The sequence below is a fragment of the Anoplolepis gracilipes genome, chromosome 8 (assembly GCF_047496725.1).
Source record: "Anoplolepis gracilipes chromosome 8, ASM4749672v1, whole genome shotgun sequence".
In the NCBI taxonomy this organism is placed as follows: domain Eukaryota; kingdom Metazoa; phylum Arthropoda; class Insecta; order Hymenoptera; family Formicidae; genus Anoplolepis; species Anoplolepis gracilipes.
The window spans coordinates 5,076,307-5,093,147 of record NC_132977.1 but is presented as its reverse complement, the minus strand read 5'-3'; the positions used below and the strand labels follow the sequence as shown (position 1 = coordinate 5,093,147).

Here is a 16,841-nt window from a genome sequence, read left to right as displayed (position 1 = left end):
GGGAAAAGGGATGCCGCCTTATAATTAACGTTCGAGACGATGCGGCTCTCGCGAACAGCACGAGACCGAGGATTGCGTTTCTCCTCCGCGTCGCGACGGGATGAAACGAACGAGGACGAGAGTAGCCTGTAGTCCCTCCTTTTCCAAACAAGAATTTGCACTCTCTTCGTTACGTCGACCAGGCGTCTCTGCAAACTGCGCGAACGCTGCGATAAAGTAACGTGGAATAACGCGGCGTATATACACCGGGTGGATGTATACATCCTCCTACTCCCCGCGGGCTCTCGTTCAACCCAGAAAGAGGCAAGAGAGGAAGACAAGAAGAGAAAGAGAGAGAGAGAGAGAGAGAGAGGGAGAGAGAAAGATTTGCAGGCCCCGTGGGCTTGTTTGACTTTACTTGCAGCTATGTAATTGAATATTATACCAGGCTACCTCGCTGGAAGGGTTGGAAACTCTTACGGAAGGGTAGGGCTCGGCGGGCCGAGGATCCGAATGGTGGACGGGAGATAGCCCAGGAAGTCTGGAAGGGGGAGGCGCTTGATGGAGTGGTCCGTGAGACAGAGAGAGAGAAAGAGAGAGAGAGAGAGGAACCAGAAAATTAACTGAAAATCTCACGAAATCGCGAAGGACCCTCCGCTGCTCCGGTGAATGTGTTTACCCTTTATTATACCTGCGCATCTCTTCTCTCTCCTCCGAGCCTTCGTTCACTTCGATCGGACTATCGAACCCTTTTGAGTCGCCTTTAAATCTCACTCGTTCTCTCTCTTGTCGGTCGAAAATTTTTCCATGCACATTTTATCATCTTTCTGTTCTCATTATAACTTTTACGCCGCTCTTCCGCAAAGACTGTATCTTATGTAAACGGAACTGAAACATTTCTCATATCAACCCTTTTGTTATCAAGTTCTCATTTATTCCAGAAAATTTTAAAATTTTTCATAAGGTTATTTATAGGCAATTATAGATATTTTGTGAATTTTTAAATAAATGAATTTTTAAACAATTTTGTAAATCTTGTAGTAAACTTTTTTTTTTTTTGCTAAGAAAATAAGCCAACTTTTAATGTAAAATATAATATGAATTTTATACATCTCTCTCTATGGACACAAAAAAAATATATCTTTAATAAATAACGCGTTAAAAAAATTAATTCAGTCTTACTGTGTCATAAACTAACAACTTCAAATTTGATTATCCCAATATTAAACAATCAGGTTTTCTCACAAAACACATCTTTTTCAATGTTATACATGTTCTGTGATAATGTCTTTAATTTATTATATGTTAACCATTGTATAGCACAGGTATCTAGACTGCAAAGCAAATTTGCAAGTTAATTTTTGGCCATTTATTCGATTTCCTAGCTCTTTCTAAAGTAAATATTTCCAGTTACACGCTTTATTGAATATCGCGCTTAGCTATATCAATTGTACGCGAAATATTGTTTGAATTACGTTTAAAATATACTGCTGCTCGCCCCGTTGCCTACGACGTACCTTCGGTGAGAAAATACGCGTGCACACATGTAAATCCCAATTTCAGTATGTAATTTTGTGTGTGTGTGTATGTGTATGTGTGTGTGTGTGTGAGACATAAGCTTCATTTATAGTTTACATTTCCTTTGTAAAAACTAATGACAAAAGAAAATTACAGCCACGCATATGCATACATTATTCACAATTTAATGCCTGACATTAATTTCTTAACGAGCAGTATTTCTTAAGTGGCCAATAACCGTCTTATTCGAGGCACGCGATCCTATTAATATGTATCGCACAATTAGATGCCCTCCAAAACCGATTACGATCGATTTCGAGTATTATCGAACCGGGTTAAGTTTATTGCGGTGCTTCAAATTCAAGCCAGCCAAACTGGCTTGAATAATTGGAGTTAATAAAATTTCTCAAAATTTTATTAGCACCAATTCTGGAATAAAGGATACATCTTGAAGGAGATTTATACATATTCTCGTTTATCTTGTGCACAAATGCAGTAAAGGCATCATTTGCGCGAGGCAAAAGCGAATTTCCACTGTGTATCCTTAACGTCACTTGAAAAGTCATTTAAATTTCATATCAGAAGTAAAACAAATACTATATTTAAATGCATTTCTCTTTAAACATTCATTAAAGGAATTTAAGATGAGGAGATGCCTTCTCCTCCAACAATATATGTACAGTATCCATATTATGATATTTGTTGTACAATACAATACCACGATATTTTTTACGTACAATATTTATGTTATTTATGTTAATTTTATTTTATAAGAAACAAACTGTTTAAGAAAGTAGAGAAAATCCCACATTTTTTAATACATTTTATATTTTACTATCTAAACATTCTCTCTCTCTCTCTCTCTCTCTCTCTCTCTCTCTCTCTCTCTCTCTCTCTCTCTCTCTCTCTCTCTCTCTCTCTCTCTCTCTCGTTGAAATGTGCTCTTCAATTTATTTTTATAATTTACAGTAATTTATCTCTTTGCAATTTTAATTTTCTTTCCTTTAATGTATAATTTATTTTTATTACAGTTGTAAGACTATTCTTACAAGTATAAATGTGTAAAATTACTACACTTGTCTCGCCCTACCCCTGCATCTGCCAAGAGATGTATCGGGGATTGATCGCCAAAAGCGCACCGCGCAAATTCACCTTAAGAGCTACGAAGGAGACGAAGAATCGACTCTATCTATTTCTCTCTCCCTCTCTCTCTCTCTTTCTCTCTTTCTCTCTATCTCTCTTTCTCTCTGGAACGAGAGGGGATAAACATACCGTGGGATGGTTGGTATACAGCGGACCGGTATAGTGCGCCCTGCTGGTCGATGGTGCGGCCCGTAACGCCCAGCTACTGCGCAACCAATGCGCGAGTCCACCATGTTTAATGCCACGAATTCGCTCTCACCCTCGCCGAGGGGGGTTTCGCCACCCTCGTTCCCGCGGCGCTCCCTCCGGTATCCGAGCGCGCGGAGCAACCCTGCTGCCGACTCTAAACCCCCGGCCCGGTCTCGTCCTCCACCGATTCTTCCTTCCACCGCTCTGTCCCTTCGTCTCCCTCTCCCTCCCCCTCCCGCTCCCCCTCCCCCTGCCACCCCGGGGCCGCCCGATACCTGGAAGGGCCGCATAACCGTACAACAAATTCCCGTATACACGTGGCTTCAAACCGCATCATCAGTCGTCCTCGTGCGAGCCCCACGGCTTCGCGTCCTACCCCGCTGCATCCCCCGCGGATTCTATTTTATCCCTGTTTATTCCCGTTAATCTCTCACCGCCGCGCTAATCGACCTGTACCGATCGCAGTCAAACGCGGTACGCTTTTAACGCTTTTTTTTTTTTTTTTTTTTTCGTGAGACCTGACCACGATTGTGCTTTTGGCCGACAAATTGCAGCGCGTCATTAGCGAGATGAAAGCCCGCGATGCATCCCCATTAATCGTGACTGCGTCGATTCGTCGCGACGCTGATTTCTCGTATATATTGGGACTTGATTAAAAAAAAATGGAAGAGAGGAAGCTTTACACACAAAGCAGCTTTAGAACGAAGGACCAATTTACTAAAGTTTCTTTTTTATTTAGAAAAAAGAAAGAAAGATTTAAAATCACTTTAAACGATTTTTTCACGACAAAAGATGATATTCTTTTTATTATTTTATATGCTGCGCTTTTGAATATATATTTTAATATTATAATTTTATGTATGTATATACATATGTATACATATATATTATAAATTAATTTTTTAAATATTTTAATCCTAAACAAAATTGCGTCACAAATTTTTATATAAATTTATATAAATCATCTAAAGTGAACTCTATCTTAGTATCGCAAAATAATATTTATAAAGTCTATATAATATATATATATATATATATATATAAAGTCAATAAAATTTATAAAATGTATACAAAATCACTTCCATGATCAGAAATACCATCAACATTATTTACGAATTATTGATGGATCTGTAAACATTCTGTTTCAGACTCATATTGATCAATTTTAATATGTCAATTTGCATTTTACTAAAAAATAAATAAGTTAGAGCTATAAAGAGAGTTTCTTTTTTTCGCAAATCCGTAACTTGATAATACTGGCTTAGAAAAACCCAAATTTTTTTCGTTTGTTTTCATTAAAAATCTGTGGAAAAGGGCGAAAAGGAGGAATAGAAGAAGAGGCCACTCTGACATCGCCGCGATTATAAAAATTGTCATTGCTCAAATTAAAGTTAACATTTTATCACGTAATAAATTCTTGTAAAAGTAAAGATCACATTTTTGTTATAACCTTCTACACAATACTGTTATTAATTAGGGATATCACCCGGAGGTCACTCACGGTGGCGAAACGATCAGGGAGAGGGGGCGGTAGCAAGGGCTCGACGGGCAGGAATAGGACGACGGTGTATCGTGGAAAGGGGCGCGAGGGATCAGGCCAGTACGGAGAAGCACTAGTAACGAGTATTTGCAGGCCTGCTCGATGCATAGTTAATGATTTGTCAACCGAACCCCCTACTGGACCACGCCAAACCTGACTGGGCGATACATTATAAGCTGCCGGATACCGGGGTGCGTCGGCCCGCGTCGCGGCCACCACGTACGTAACGCGCTAATCAACTATTTATTTCTGCCGTTACCTCCTCGCTCGATTCCAATAACGACCCTCCGCAGTAAACTTGGGGAATAAGCTCCAATAAATCCGATCGTTTTAATCAACGATTTCTTCTCCCACGAATTACATGCATGATATTTTAAATGTACATTCCAGATGCATTTCAAATTTCACATCTGACATTCTCACTCTCTTTAGCTTTCTCTCCACAACTAATATATTAGGGGGTTAATATAATTTATATGTGCATTTCAGCTTTTAAAACCGATATTTTCACTTTTCATCTCTCTTCTTTTCGGAAACAAAAATTTCAATTATGTATTCTTTGTATAGAGGTATCAAAAATTTCTGCGTTTATATTTATACATTGCTTTCCACAACTAATGCATCAGAGGGTTAATGTAATTGATACGCTTATCCTTCATGCTCGCATGTTCATCTACCATGCGTCCGTTTACTTTCGTCGACAATCTCCATCCAACCAACGTTTTCAGCAAAAACCGTGATCAGTCACGCTGAAATGGAAAACCCTATATATCTACCTGGTCGTACTGGTTTGGATTGACGTTTCGCGACATGCTGTGCGACCGCGCGTGAATTTGGATTAATCATGATCTCGCGTATTCTCATATATATGTCTCAAAGAGCTATGTGATCGATCAACGCAACATTGTGCGATAAAAATCTAAAGTATACGTATATGGACACGGATAAACACCATTTTATAAATGAAAAAATAAAGAAATTGATTGTGGAATAAATTGAAAGGATAAAACAAAATAACCGATATGGATTAAAGAAGAAATCAGTATACGTGTATTGACTTCTCCTAGTTCTCTCTTTTTTTTTTAATTATTGATTTTCTATGATGATTTTGTCTCAGATATATTTAATAATAAAATAAATATATAATTGCTATTGTAATTACGTATTGTATGCTATTACATGATTAAATTATACATTGACAATCGACGTAGAAATATACATATAATAGCTCTCGATAGAGTCCTAACAACCGGTTAATGGTTAACCACGAAAGGACTTGCGGCTTTTTATGAAGCCTCTACCTACCCGAAAGGATTGCGGTTTACGATCATGCATGGTTAACCCGACAACTAAAATCGCCTTTGTGTCTTGTTGGTTAAAATAATTCAATTCTCGATATTTAATATAATTCATTGAAAAAAAATCACTTTTCTTAATCCTTTACGAAAATTAAAAATATTTGTTTAAATGGAAAAATATTCATTATAAATTGATTTTTCAAATAACGTATTAATTTAACGTATTAATTTTCTTGCATTTATCATTTATGTAAATGTTACAGTTGCATTATTTTTTTCTCCGTTAATATAACTCACATTTAGCAGAAAAGTATACTAGTCAAGTTGTAATATCTGTATTTTATAGGATATATTTATTATACGTTATCGACACTTTAATAGTGATTTATTATAATGCAAACCACAAATCGTCACAATATTGAAATGCGCAATTTACACAGGGGCAAATTGACGTTTTACCTCGCGGTTTATCGGAAGAATAATCGTAATAAAGTCAGCGATGCCCGCGGAGCGTAAACAGCGCGGCTAAAGTGACGTTTGCGTTAAGGCGCATTAACGCCCCGGACGTTAGTGCACGTCATTAATTAAATGTAAGAGCCGATAGAGTGGTGCGCGGTGGTTAGAGGCTGTAGACAATCTCCAAATATTTGCGAGGACGAATATCTTACCTAAACATCGGTGACGGGCGACGGTAGTTTGCGACCCGCCGCGCGACGCGCAGTTTCAGACCCCGGGTACAAACGAACGAGCATGATTTCCGATCCGATTCGATCCGGACCGGAGAAATCGGATGGCGATTTTTGCCATGCGATTTTGCAGCGCGCAAATATTTGTGTCAAACAAAAAGCAAGCTCGACGTATCAAATCGCATCAGCATGGTCCAGAAATTTTCACTCAGAGATTTATTTAAAACATTACGCCAAGTGCGTGTGTACGTCACTCGGCCGAATAAAACTAAACTTCAATTCCGATTTTATTATTGTCATTATACGTAGGATACATATTATATAAATATTATCGTACTTTAATAAAAATGTTATTGCGTCGGATTATTAGTTTTTACTCTTCTAATCTCTCTTGGCTACTGGAAAATATTAATAACGCGATATAAAATTATCTTGTAAATAATACAATAGAATAATATCTAAATTCAAATATTTGTCTTTTTTAAATGTCTTTATTCTAGTTCTCATACAATTTTTGATATACTTATGTGTACAAAATGATTGTAATTTACCAACTGCACAGATATCTTCCGGTGTGAATCGACCCAAGACTCTCTTTCAAGGGAATCCCCGCTGTGTTCGTGGTGCGTTTCATGGTGTTATGTAATTGTTCATCTCACAGCATGAGACGGGCACGCCCCACCTGGCACCAGGTCGCCCATTTATCCCGGCTGGTCCTAGCGCAGGATCGTGCCGGGCCCATAACTTTGTCCATAATTTGTCATGACTATCCGGAGATTATCGGTGTCGTTGACAGCCTTTTGGCTACCGTTTACAAGCGCGGCTGCTACTCCTCCCTTTCAAATAAGTCCGTAATCTTGCGACACATTAAAGGGATGTCACGCTGATCATCTCTCACTGCGGATAGCGGGCCGACGAAGAGCCGAAACTTGACTTATTGCAAAGACGGTGGAATATGGGTGACGTTTTGACGTTTAATTACCGAGTTTAACAAACGTGATAGATTTGAAATATTTAAAATGTTTAAAATAGATTAAAATAGTTTAAAATCATCACGCTATTCTGACAGTGTTTCATTCCGAGTAATTACTTTAGATGCGCACTTATTACATATTATATTGGGTTTCGGCTAATTATATAATCATATAATTCTTTTTCTAAAAATCAGATATTTTGATAATAATTTTTTTTGTTAAGAATATATGTGCAATTAACATTTTAGTTTTAAAATGTGTAATTAATAAAATTTAAAGTTTACTTCAAAATTAATAACATGCTGGAAAATATGTGACAATTTCTGCTACAAAAATATTAAAATAATTTTAAAAATTGTATAGTAACGGATAATTTATACACAAGAAATTCGTTGCTCTAATATGTTTAGAGATTAATTATTAGCACTGTCTTACGATTGAAAACTTTTTTTTATGTATAAAACATAAATTGATAAAATCAAATTTTATATTTTCAAAAATCTAAGAGGAAAAAAAAAAGTGCATTACGTATTCTTGAATCTTTCTGTCGGATGTCAAAAACTTTCGTACTAAGCACTGTGTCTAATGGGCAAAACAGTTCTGCATGCAAATTCGCGATCGCGACGAGCCAGTCAGCGAGTCGACGAGTTCACGAACTTCTACAGTAAGAAACTTTTGCGTTCATTCTTCGTTTCTGGAAGAAAAGCGTCGCGACGCCGAGCGTCGTTTGCCAAGCATACAACGCGATTTGATTCACTCGCTCCCTCGGCTTCTTCCCATTTTCGCACGAGTATTTGTGTGTGTGTATGTGTGTGTGTGTGTGTGTGTACATATATATATATATATATATATATATATATATATATATATGAATGTTGTGTGTGTATGTATGCGCGCGCGTGCGCGCGCTATGCATATACGTCTATATGTATGTGAGTAATACGGGTCGTAGTGTCACGAGCATGAGGAAGAAGCGAGAGAGGAATAAATAGAGGCAGATAGAGTGAGAAAGAGGGAGCGAAATGGCGCTCGCGCGAACAAGGGTGTACGCGTGCTCTCTTTGCTTGTGTGTACGATGTCAATATTATACGACAAACACACTTAAATAGGCTTAAAATACTAACATCCATCTCGCCTCCTCCGTCACTGTGTGAATTATCCGCGCGATATGTGCGACTTTATAAGAGTGCGTATCCTTACGTCGCTCTAGTGTGGAAATACTCGTCCGAATTATACGACCGCCCCCGCAACCACTTAAGTAAGTCGTGTACTCATTTTTGTTTACATCTTTGCTTAAGAAAACTCAACAGCAATTTACTGATAAGTAAACCGATATATACATAAATCTGTTTGTTTTATTAAAACAAAAAATATAGAGTATGCTCTTTATATTTTGGACATCGTAATTACAGATAGAGCCAATATTATTTAATTGTACAGATAAAATCTTACCGTGTGATCACATTTTCTAATTATTAAAAAATGATATGCTCATCTCTTAGTTTATAATCATCTTAAATTTCATAACAATTTATAATTATTCTCATAATTTTTCATTAAGAGAGCAAAAAGTTTCGCTCGACTACTATAATCTCGCGCTTTCCAATCTTAGAAAAGTAACTGAAAGCTACAAAGGGTTGGTAGCTCCGAGGTTTTGCAATTAAGGTGAAGTGTAGTTGCCCCGAGGAAACGGCAGACGAAGGCAGGAAGGGCCAAAGGAGGAACGGTGCGCGCAGCGTTGCGAATTGAATGGCGATGTCTACCGGTGCGTGGAACGCAACATTGAAGTTGTAAGAGCTAACGAGATCAATGCTGAGTCTCGGGCACTGGTGACTGGCTGTTTGCTGATTGGCTTAAATCAACGTTAAGCTGATCCAATCCAATCCGCACTCTGAGGCAGGCGGCCCCTTTTCTGCCCTTTCTGCGGAGCCGAAAACTTTAGGGTGAAACCTTCATACATCCCGATACACGAACATACACGCGCAAACCAACTAAGGTTACGAGATACATTTAACGATAGGATTAGAAACCGAGATTCTTGTGCAGCCACTAGGTCGAGATTTATCGATCAAGCTCACATCCGTTGATCCCGACCTCGCGATTCGTCGGAGATGCCCCGCGAAATAAATTTTTGCAGAAATATACTTGAGATTATACTTTATATTTATATTTGAAATTTATATATGAAAACGATAAGATAATATGCGTTTATATATACATGTTGCAGAGTCTACATTTCTAACGCAATATATAACAATAATATATGTCTTGAAAAAATTCAAGAGATGTAGATAAATAATAATAAGTCAAAAATTAAATAAAATTTATAAATCAATAAATTAACAAAGTAAATTTTTTAAAAATTTTATAAAAAATTATTCTACTGTTTCAAAGAGAAACTGTGAAATGTTGTGTCACTTTCAATATAATAACTAATTATCATAATTAAAAAGTGCAAATTTTTTATCCCAAATTAAATTATATAAAAACGTAAACGTTGAAATAATAATGCTTTAAGACTTACTATCCTTCGTAATCCACTTGACAATTTCCGTTGTCGATGTAAAGCTCTTCTGGGACACGTTGAATTTTCCGGTCGACTTTCCACCATGAATGGCAAATAGGAAGCATCTTCGAGATCAGGATCGTGAATATCGTCCAGCGATGTGAACGTCCTGAACGTAAGACGCACGGGGCGAAAAGAGCGGCGGAAACCTTAATAGTCGAAACTCGGACAAAAGTCAAACGTCCGGATACAGGACCGTATTGTGTGCGATTGAAACGCCGAATGAAATACATGTTGTGCCTTTTTCGTAAATTCCTTTGACATATTTTCTTTCAATAAATGTGGCTGGGCGCGTCTCCTCGGACTCGGACCTTCTTCGCGAGATAAACGAGGGAGAAGGTGACCTTTAAAGAGGGAGTAAATCTTGTATGAGATTTGTATGAAATCGGTGATCGATTGTGAGAAACCACGTGATCGTACCTGTGCAGAAAATATTTATTCTCGACGAAGAATACCACGTTCCATCTAAGGAGCCTGAGACTTGGAAAAGATTCCTTGAACAAATTTGATCGGCAATTAACAACTTTGTGATGAAAGAGAACGTTACATAAGAATAAAGAATATATACTTATATTTTTCCCGGAAGATTGAATTATGTCTTGACTATTAAAAATCACAAATCAAATTTCACAAGTATTAATGTGTTTACTTCAAAAAATATTATGTATATACCTTACAATTAATGTAAAAAAAAATATTAATTATAATAAATAATATTTAACTACAATTAATCATTACAAAGATATACGTTCTAAAATTTATCAACATTATTGTGACATGAATAAAATAATTAAATAATACATAAATTATAATAATAATTAAAGATAATTAAATAATAATTAAATAATACATACCACGTTGCATACATATATAGGCGATTATAAAAATGTTTCGGCACAAATTATAGAAATCCTCGATATGGTTTGATTGTCAGCTTGTTCGATGAGAAATTGCGATGGGAAATCGTTGTTACGGAAAATCGATCTATAAAGTCTTTCCCAGCCAATTTGTCGGTGCCGTCTGCTATTCGGTGAATACCCTTACGCCGCCCAAATCGCCCCCCAGGAAATGTCAGTATTCAAAGCATAACGCCTCTACCAGCCCCTGATCGTGCAATTTCGTCGCCAGCGCTCTTACGAGACTAATGTCGATCGTATATCGTTGGGGCGTGGTGCTTGAAAGGATGTGTACGTTACGGAATGATATATCGATGTCGAGTTGCAATAGTACGCAGAAAATGAGCAAACCTATGAGAATTCCGTCCGGCACTTTCGATCATTGCCGAGCAAGCTTTTAATTCTCTTAAAAGCTATATGTCGCGTATAGAGAGTACAACTTTAATTTAACTTTCTTTTAATGTTTTTTTCGACCTAAACGACTTGCAAAATATTTAGACAGATAGATAAATAGATATTTCACACATACATAATTAACTCAAACTGTGTGCAAAATATTTATGCAAGTAATTATATTATCACAGCTTCATATAAAATGCGTTAATTTTTTTATATATAGCACATATAATTAAATTTTCTCTCGAAAAATAGAAGAGATTCTCTTGTACACACAGAATCTTAAAACCATGGTACATCCTTTCAAGGGCGGATTCTCTGATAAATTTGGAAACGATTTTTCTGCAATGAAAATATCAAGACAAGTCATTTTTTGCAAACTTTCAATTTTTGCTATTATATATTTTTGTAACTAAACCTTAAATTAAAATTTTATTAAAATAAACTCTACTTCAAGTTAAGAATTCAAAATTGTGTTAATCTTTTTGACTTCACAAAGTTTAGTTTACGAAAAATCTTTCTTTTTCAATCGCTTTTAACTCAAAAATTATTGATGCCTCAACTTTTTTACCAAGAAAAGAATCGCCTCCAAATCGGTCAGAGAATCTGTACTTAAAAGGATGTACGGTAGTTTTTTTGGATACTCTGTATATAAATATATATACACGTAATCTATTCAACACAAATTTTTTAAGGTTTTAGGCAATTCAAAGAGAGAAAAGTAAAATTAAAGAGTAACAAAAATGTAATTCTAGCTCTTGTCTATATTTAAAAAAAAAAGTATATTATATGTATTTAATATACATTTAATAATTTAATTTTTTACTATATATTTCAAAATTTTGACGCAATACTTATATGATATAATAATAATATTTGGTGATGATTTAGACGTTTTTCTTTTCAGCAAACTGAATTTTTGCCAAGTCACGTCGGGGAAATAGAGCATGAACTGCCAGAACGAATCTACGAAAGAAGATTAAAGTCAGATAAGAGAGATTCCTTGCGTCAACGACAAGACGGTGGCTCTCACATTGACGGCTCGTGTCAAGCTCGTGTTGCGAGCCACCCCGATGACTGCGTCGTCTCGCGAGCGCTAAAACAACATTTTAAACGGACAAACGTGCATGGAAAATGGTAACAAAAGGCGTGACCGGGGCGGAACACATGTCCAAACATTAGGTACAATGTCCTTTACCGGTTTAGAATTGCATCGAAAACTCACCCCCGGTTCCCTTCCCCTTCCCCTTCCCTCTTTTCCCCTTGTACGTTCTCCTTCCCCTCTCCTTCTCCTCGACTGCACGTTGCCAACGGCAAAATGTTTGCAATGCGTTACACGGGCATTCAGAGGCCGGGAAACGCCCGGGCTGGTAAACGGTGCCTAAATGCCATGCAATGGTCAAGAAATAGCCGAGGAGAATGACCGCCGACTAGTGTCACACTCATTGCTCAATGGACCGGGGATTTCATTGGCGCCCGAATCCCATGCTCACAACAGCCGAATCTCATTCACAAAGGTTGTCCGTCGCGCCACTCGTCGAACAAACATCATAAAAACTGTTACTCATTTGACGGGGATATAATATTCATTGACGCGCCGCGTCACGATTATAGAATTAATCACAATGGACAAAAAATGTTAAAGTAAAACATAAATGTTGCCTCTTCACACGCGATTTATCTTGCCTTATAATGATATTGACATACGATATTTCTATAATTTAAAATTATCTGATAGAAAAATATTTTTTTCCTATTTTTAGATTTAGTTAGAAAAGCCAATGTGGTTTTTAATCTCTTCCAAATCTGGTGAAATATTAAAAGTCAAAGTAATTTTAAGCAAAATATTGTACCTTTTTCATCTAATTTTTTTTAGCTTTATTCATGTAGTACGTTTTTGTTCAGGAACACTGAAAACACGCATTTCCACGCGTGCGTACACGCGACGGAATCCCGAGATCCTGGCAAAAAAGTACGATCCAAAATCCAAACAAATATCCCCCTCGGAAGGGCCTTACGGGGTGCACCATTGAAGTTTCACCGCAGGCTACAACAACGTCGACGCTACTGCCCTTTCGTCGCCATAGAGAGCGAGGTCTCTCCTACATCTCCGGCTTTCTTCCCGGGGATGCCTCATCGTATCTATCGACCCTTTTTCTATTTCGAATCTAAAGCTACACACATTGCTCTCGAGGCCCCGGGGTTATGAGATTTTATGAGAACCAAAGCGGTTTACTGCGCGCTGAATCTCCTACGATCTGCTTTTCTTTTCATCTCCCAACTGTAATGATTGTTGCAAGAGTACTTGAAGAATTAATAATATCGACACGATTGAGAAGTTTATTCGAAAAGGAACGTATGAATAACAACGATATTTCATAAAAAATAAATTTAAAAGCGATTTAAAGCCACGTATTTTATTATCAAAACATTGAAACACATTTGTGCAGAAATATAACACAAAAAAATGTAATAGAAAAATGAGAAGTATAAAATAATGTAAAATAATAAAAAATTATCTAATTATTATATATATATATATATATAAATATATTTTCTATTCCAAGCTTTTCTTTTTTAAAGTTTATAAAACTTGATTTACTAAGAAATTCTAATTAATCTAAATTAACTTGCATAAATGTGTGACTCAAGGAAAATCTTGAAAATCGAAGATGATCTCACTCATACAAATTTGCACATGGAATTTCCAAAGACCTACACGTGCAATGTATTCGTGGGATTTGACGGTCTAGGTGTGGTAATTTCCCGTTCATAGTGTATTCTTGATATAGAAACAGAGAGAGAGAGAGAGAGAGAGAGAGAGAGAGAGAGAGAGAGAGAGAGAGAGAGCGAGAGAAAGAGGGTCGCAATTGTTTGACAGGATATGAGCAAGGAAAAGGATGTGAAATAATTGACTGATCCCAAGATTCTTCATAGAACCGATAATCGAATACGGTTCGACAAAGCCGAGACGAAAGTCACAACGATAAGAGATTAAAAATCGCTCCTCTCACGAGAGAGTCTTCAGCTTTAGCCCTACCTCTTACAGAAAGTCAAACACGATCGTAAGCGATATCGAGAAAACGTGTGCATTACGACACTCGACGGCGGTAACTTCGCACGATGACGAAGAGTAGAAAACGTCGAGAGAAAGCGAAAGAGAGAGAGAGAGAGAGAGAGAGAGAGAGAGAGAGAGAGAGAGAGAGAGAGAGAGAGCCAAAAAAGGAGAGGGAAAAGGATGAAGAGGGACTATTTTTCTTTCCCTCGTTACGTCTCTCCGTCTTTCCTCCTTCGTTACCACGAAGAAGATGACACGACGCGTTCTCCGTTTTCTCGATTCTCCGAGACGTGGACACTATGTGGGTCGTTCCGTCTCATCTTGTTCCGCGAGCGTTTCGTTCCGGGCCGCCTCGCGAGCCCAACTTGCGTCAATATTTGACTCAAACACGTTAAAACAATACCCGTAGCTCGCGCGCGCGGAGAGTCGTTTCGACGTGCTTCCCAGAATTTTATCTCGTGTCGGAAAACGCCTAACGACTTCCCGCCACACGCTGAATTTCGTTGTAGTCGGTGGATAAAGGGGAAAGAGGGAGAGAGGGAGAGAGAGAGAGAGAGAGAGAGAGGGGAGGGGGCAGGGCGAGAAGGGAATTATTCACGAGGAAAAGAGAGAGGTCACCGGTTAAAGCTCGCCGTCGGTTAAAACTGCATCCTTTCCCCTCGCCTTCTCGCGCCTTCTCTTTAATTTTGCATATACGCCTCTCCTGCTCGTTGCGATTCGTACGCTTGCCAACGAAGTGGTACATGGTGTCACACGTGAGCAAGAATAAATTAGGTAGTAGTGGGAAATGAAAACACTGCTCTCGGTGAAATCGCAGTCATTTATAAAATTTATTTATAAAATTTTGGAGCCTTTGTATTCATACAATTGAATTTGATGATATAGTGGAAAATCAAACAAGCAGTTTTTTAATATACATATATCTGAAAGAGAAAACGATGAAAATTATTTCGTCGAATCGAAAGAGAGAGAATTCTTTGAAATAATAATAATTTGTATTTCACTTTTAATAAATTACACACTAACATTACTTGCAAAGTAGAGCCTAAAAAATCCGCGTGCACATTAATTCTAGACGAGGATCTAACGCGCTTAAATTCGCAGAGATAGAAATAAAGCAGAGGCAACACCGCGAAAGGAAGAAAAAAGAGTTGCGCGCGCGCGCGCGCACAATCGTGAGACGCAATAATACCGCACTCTTCTTGTGCCCTTTGGAAGATGCGGAATATTGTCCTGCAGTGCAAACACAGTCCCAGACACATTCCGCGTTTCACTTTGGTACCGGAGGCTGCTGCGACAAGACGCGACTCGCCGCGGCGTGTTTGCCCGCAGGCAAATGTGTTTCCTTAGGCTGTCCGAAATGTTTGGACGGGCCCGTGCGCGTTCGCATAAGTGTCCAATGATTCAATGGTGGCACCGGCGGTGCGGATAAAGAAACCACGGAAAGAGAGAGAGAATGCCCATTTTTTTCAAGCACCTGCGGAAATTCGCTGTGATTTGCAGTCGCGAGAAATAATATTTAAATCGACCTTATTCTGATCGGCTTCCATTGATTAATCTTAAAAAAGAATATATGTGTGTTTGAATTACGTGTGTGTGATATCACGATGAGACTGAAAATACGGCGTAAAATGTTAATAAAAATTGCCATTTTTGAGGATTATAGCAAATTAACCCTTATTCCGTACTCATGGATCATTTTTGTCTGTGATTTTTCTAACAACGTCAATTTCTCGAAAACAAATAATCATAAAATAATATATTTAAGTAAATTATTTTTAAAATTTATTATTTTAGTCTTTATTTAGAATGTTCAAAGAAGGTATATACATTTTTTCAGATTTTTTAAAACACTTTTACATATTAATGCTGACCCACCTGTACAGTTAGAAGGTGCCAAAAATAACAATACGGAGTAAGAGTTAACATTGACGTCTGAAATTCTTTTTCGGATATATTTACATTTAAAATTATTTATATAATTTTTTATATTTATGATATTTATAATTTGTCTAATATTCGCATATGCATGTCTAATATCCCTTCGTAGACGTAACATCCGTGATATAATTTGAATAAAATAAAGAAGATAATTCGCGATATTGAACTGAACAAATACAAAAAAAAAAAAAAAAAAAAAGAAAAAAAACCGCAATTCTTTACATTTCTTTAGCATTTTTACATTATTTGAAGACTGTAAAACGCGTTCTCCATTTGTTCTCCATTTCTCCGTTAATTTCTCGTTTAACGTCGACATATCTAATCGTCACGATGTCGTTTAATTTTGCTATCGGCATCTCGCGCCATAGTCGCCTTCCACACGATTATAAACGTTTCGCGAAACGTTCGATGTCATGACAGCGAGTCGCTTATCGCGGAATGATATCTAACGCTAATGGCGCTTCACGCCCACGCGTCCGATCTCGCGGGATCTCGAGGCGGCGGACGTCACACACAGCCGCTGTCATCTTACACGTCGTCACGTCGGCAGGTATACGGGTATCCGTCCCATTTGCAACTAGTCGCATTATTGTTAGCCCGAGGTATCTCTGCCATACCGCGCGGTACACATGCCGCTTGTGTACACACGTATCTCCG

The 16,841-nt window shown here is 37.7% G+C and overlaps 1 protein-coding gene across 3 annotated transcripts in view; it reads left to right on the top strand.

The window, feature by feature from the left end:
- LOC140668294 (uncharacterized) overlaps positions 1-16,841 on the top strand; it is a 46,405-nt gene that overhangs the window by 14,804 nt on the left and 14,760 nt on the right. For 2 of the 3 annotated variants that reach the window (XM_072897186.1, XM_072897185.1), the window contains exons 2-3: positions 4,307-4,588; positions 12,093-12,367. In XM_072897186.1, the coding sequence (XP_072753287.1) occupies positions 12,313-12,367 (55 nt within the window). In that variant the 5' untranslated portion in view covers positions 4,307-4,588; positions 12,093-12,312. The remainder of the gene's footprint in view (positions 1-4,306; positions 4,589-12,092; positions 12,368-16,841) is intronic. The other variant, XM_072897184.1, reaches the window with a different exon arrangement.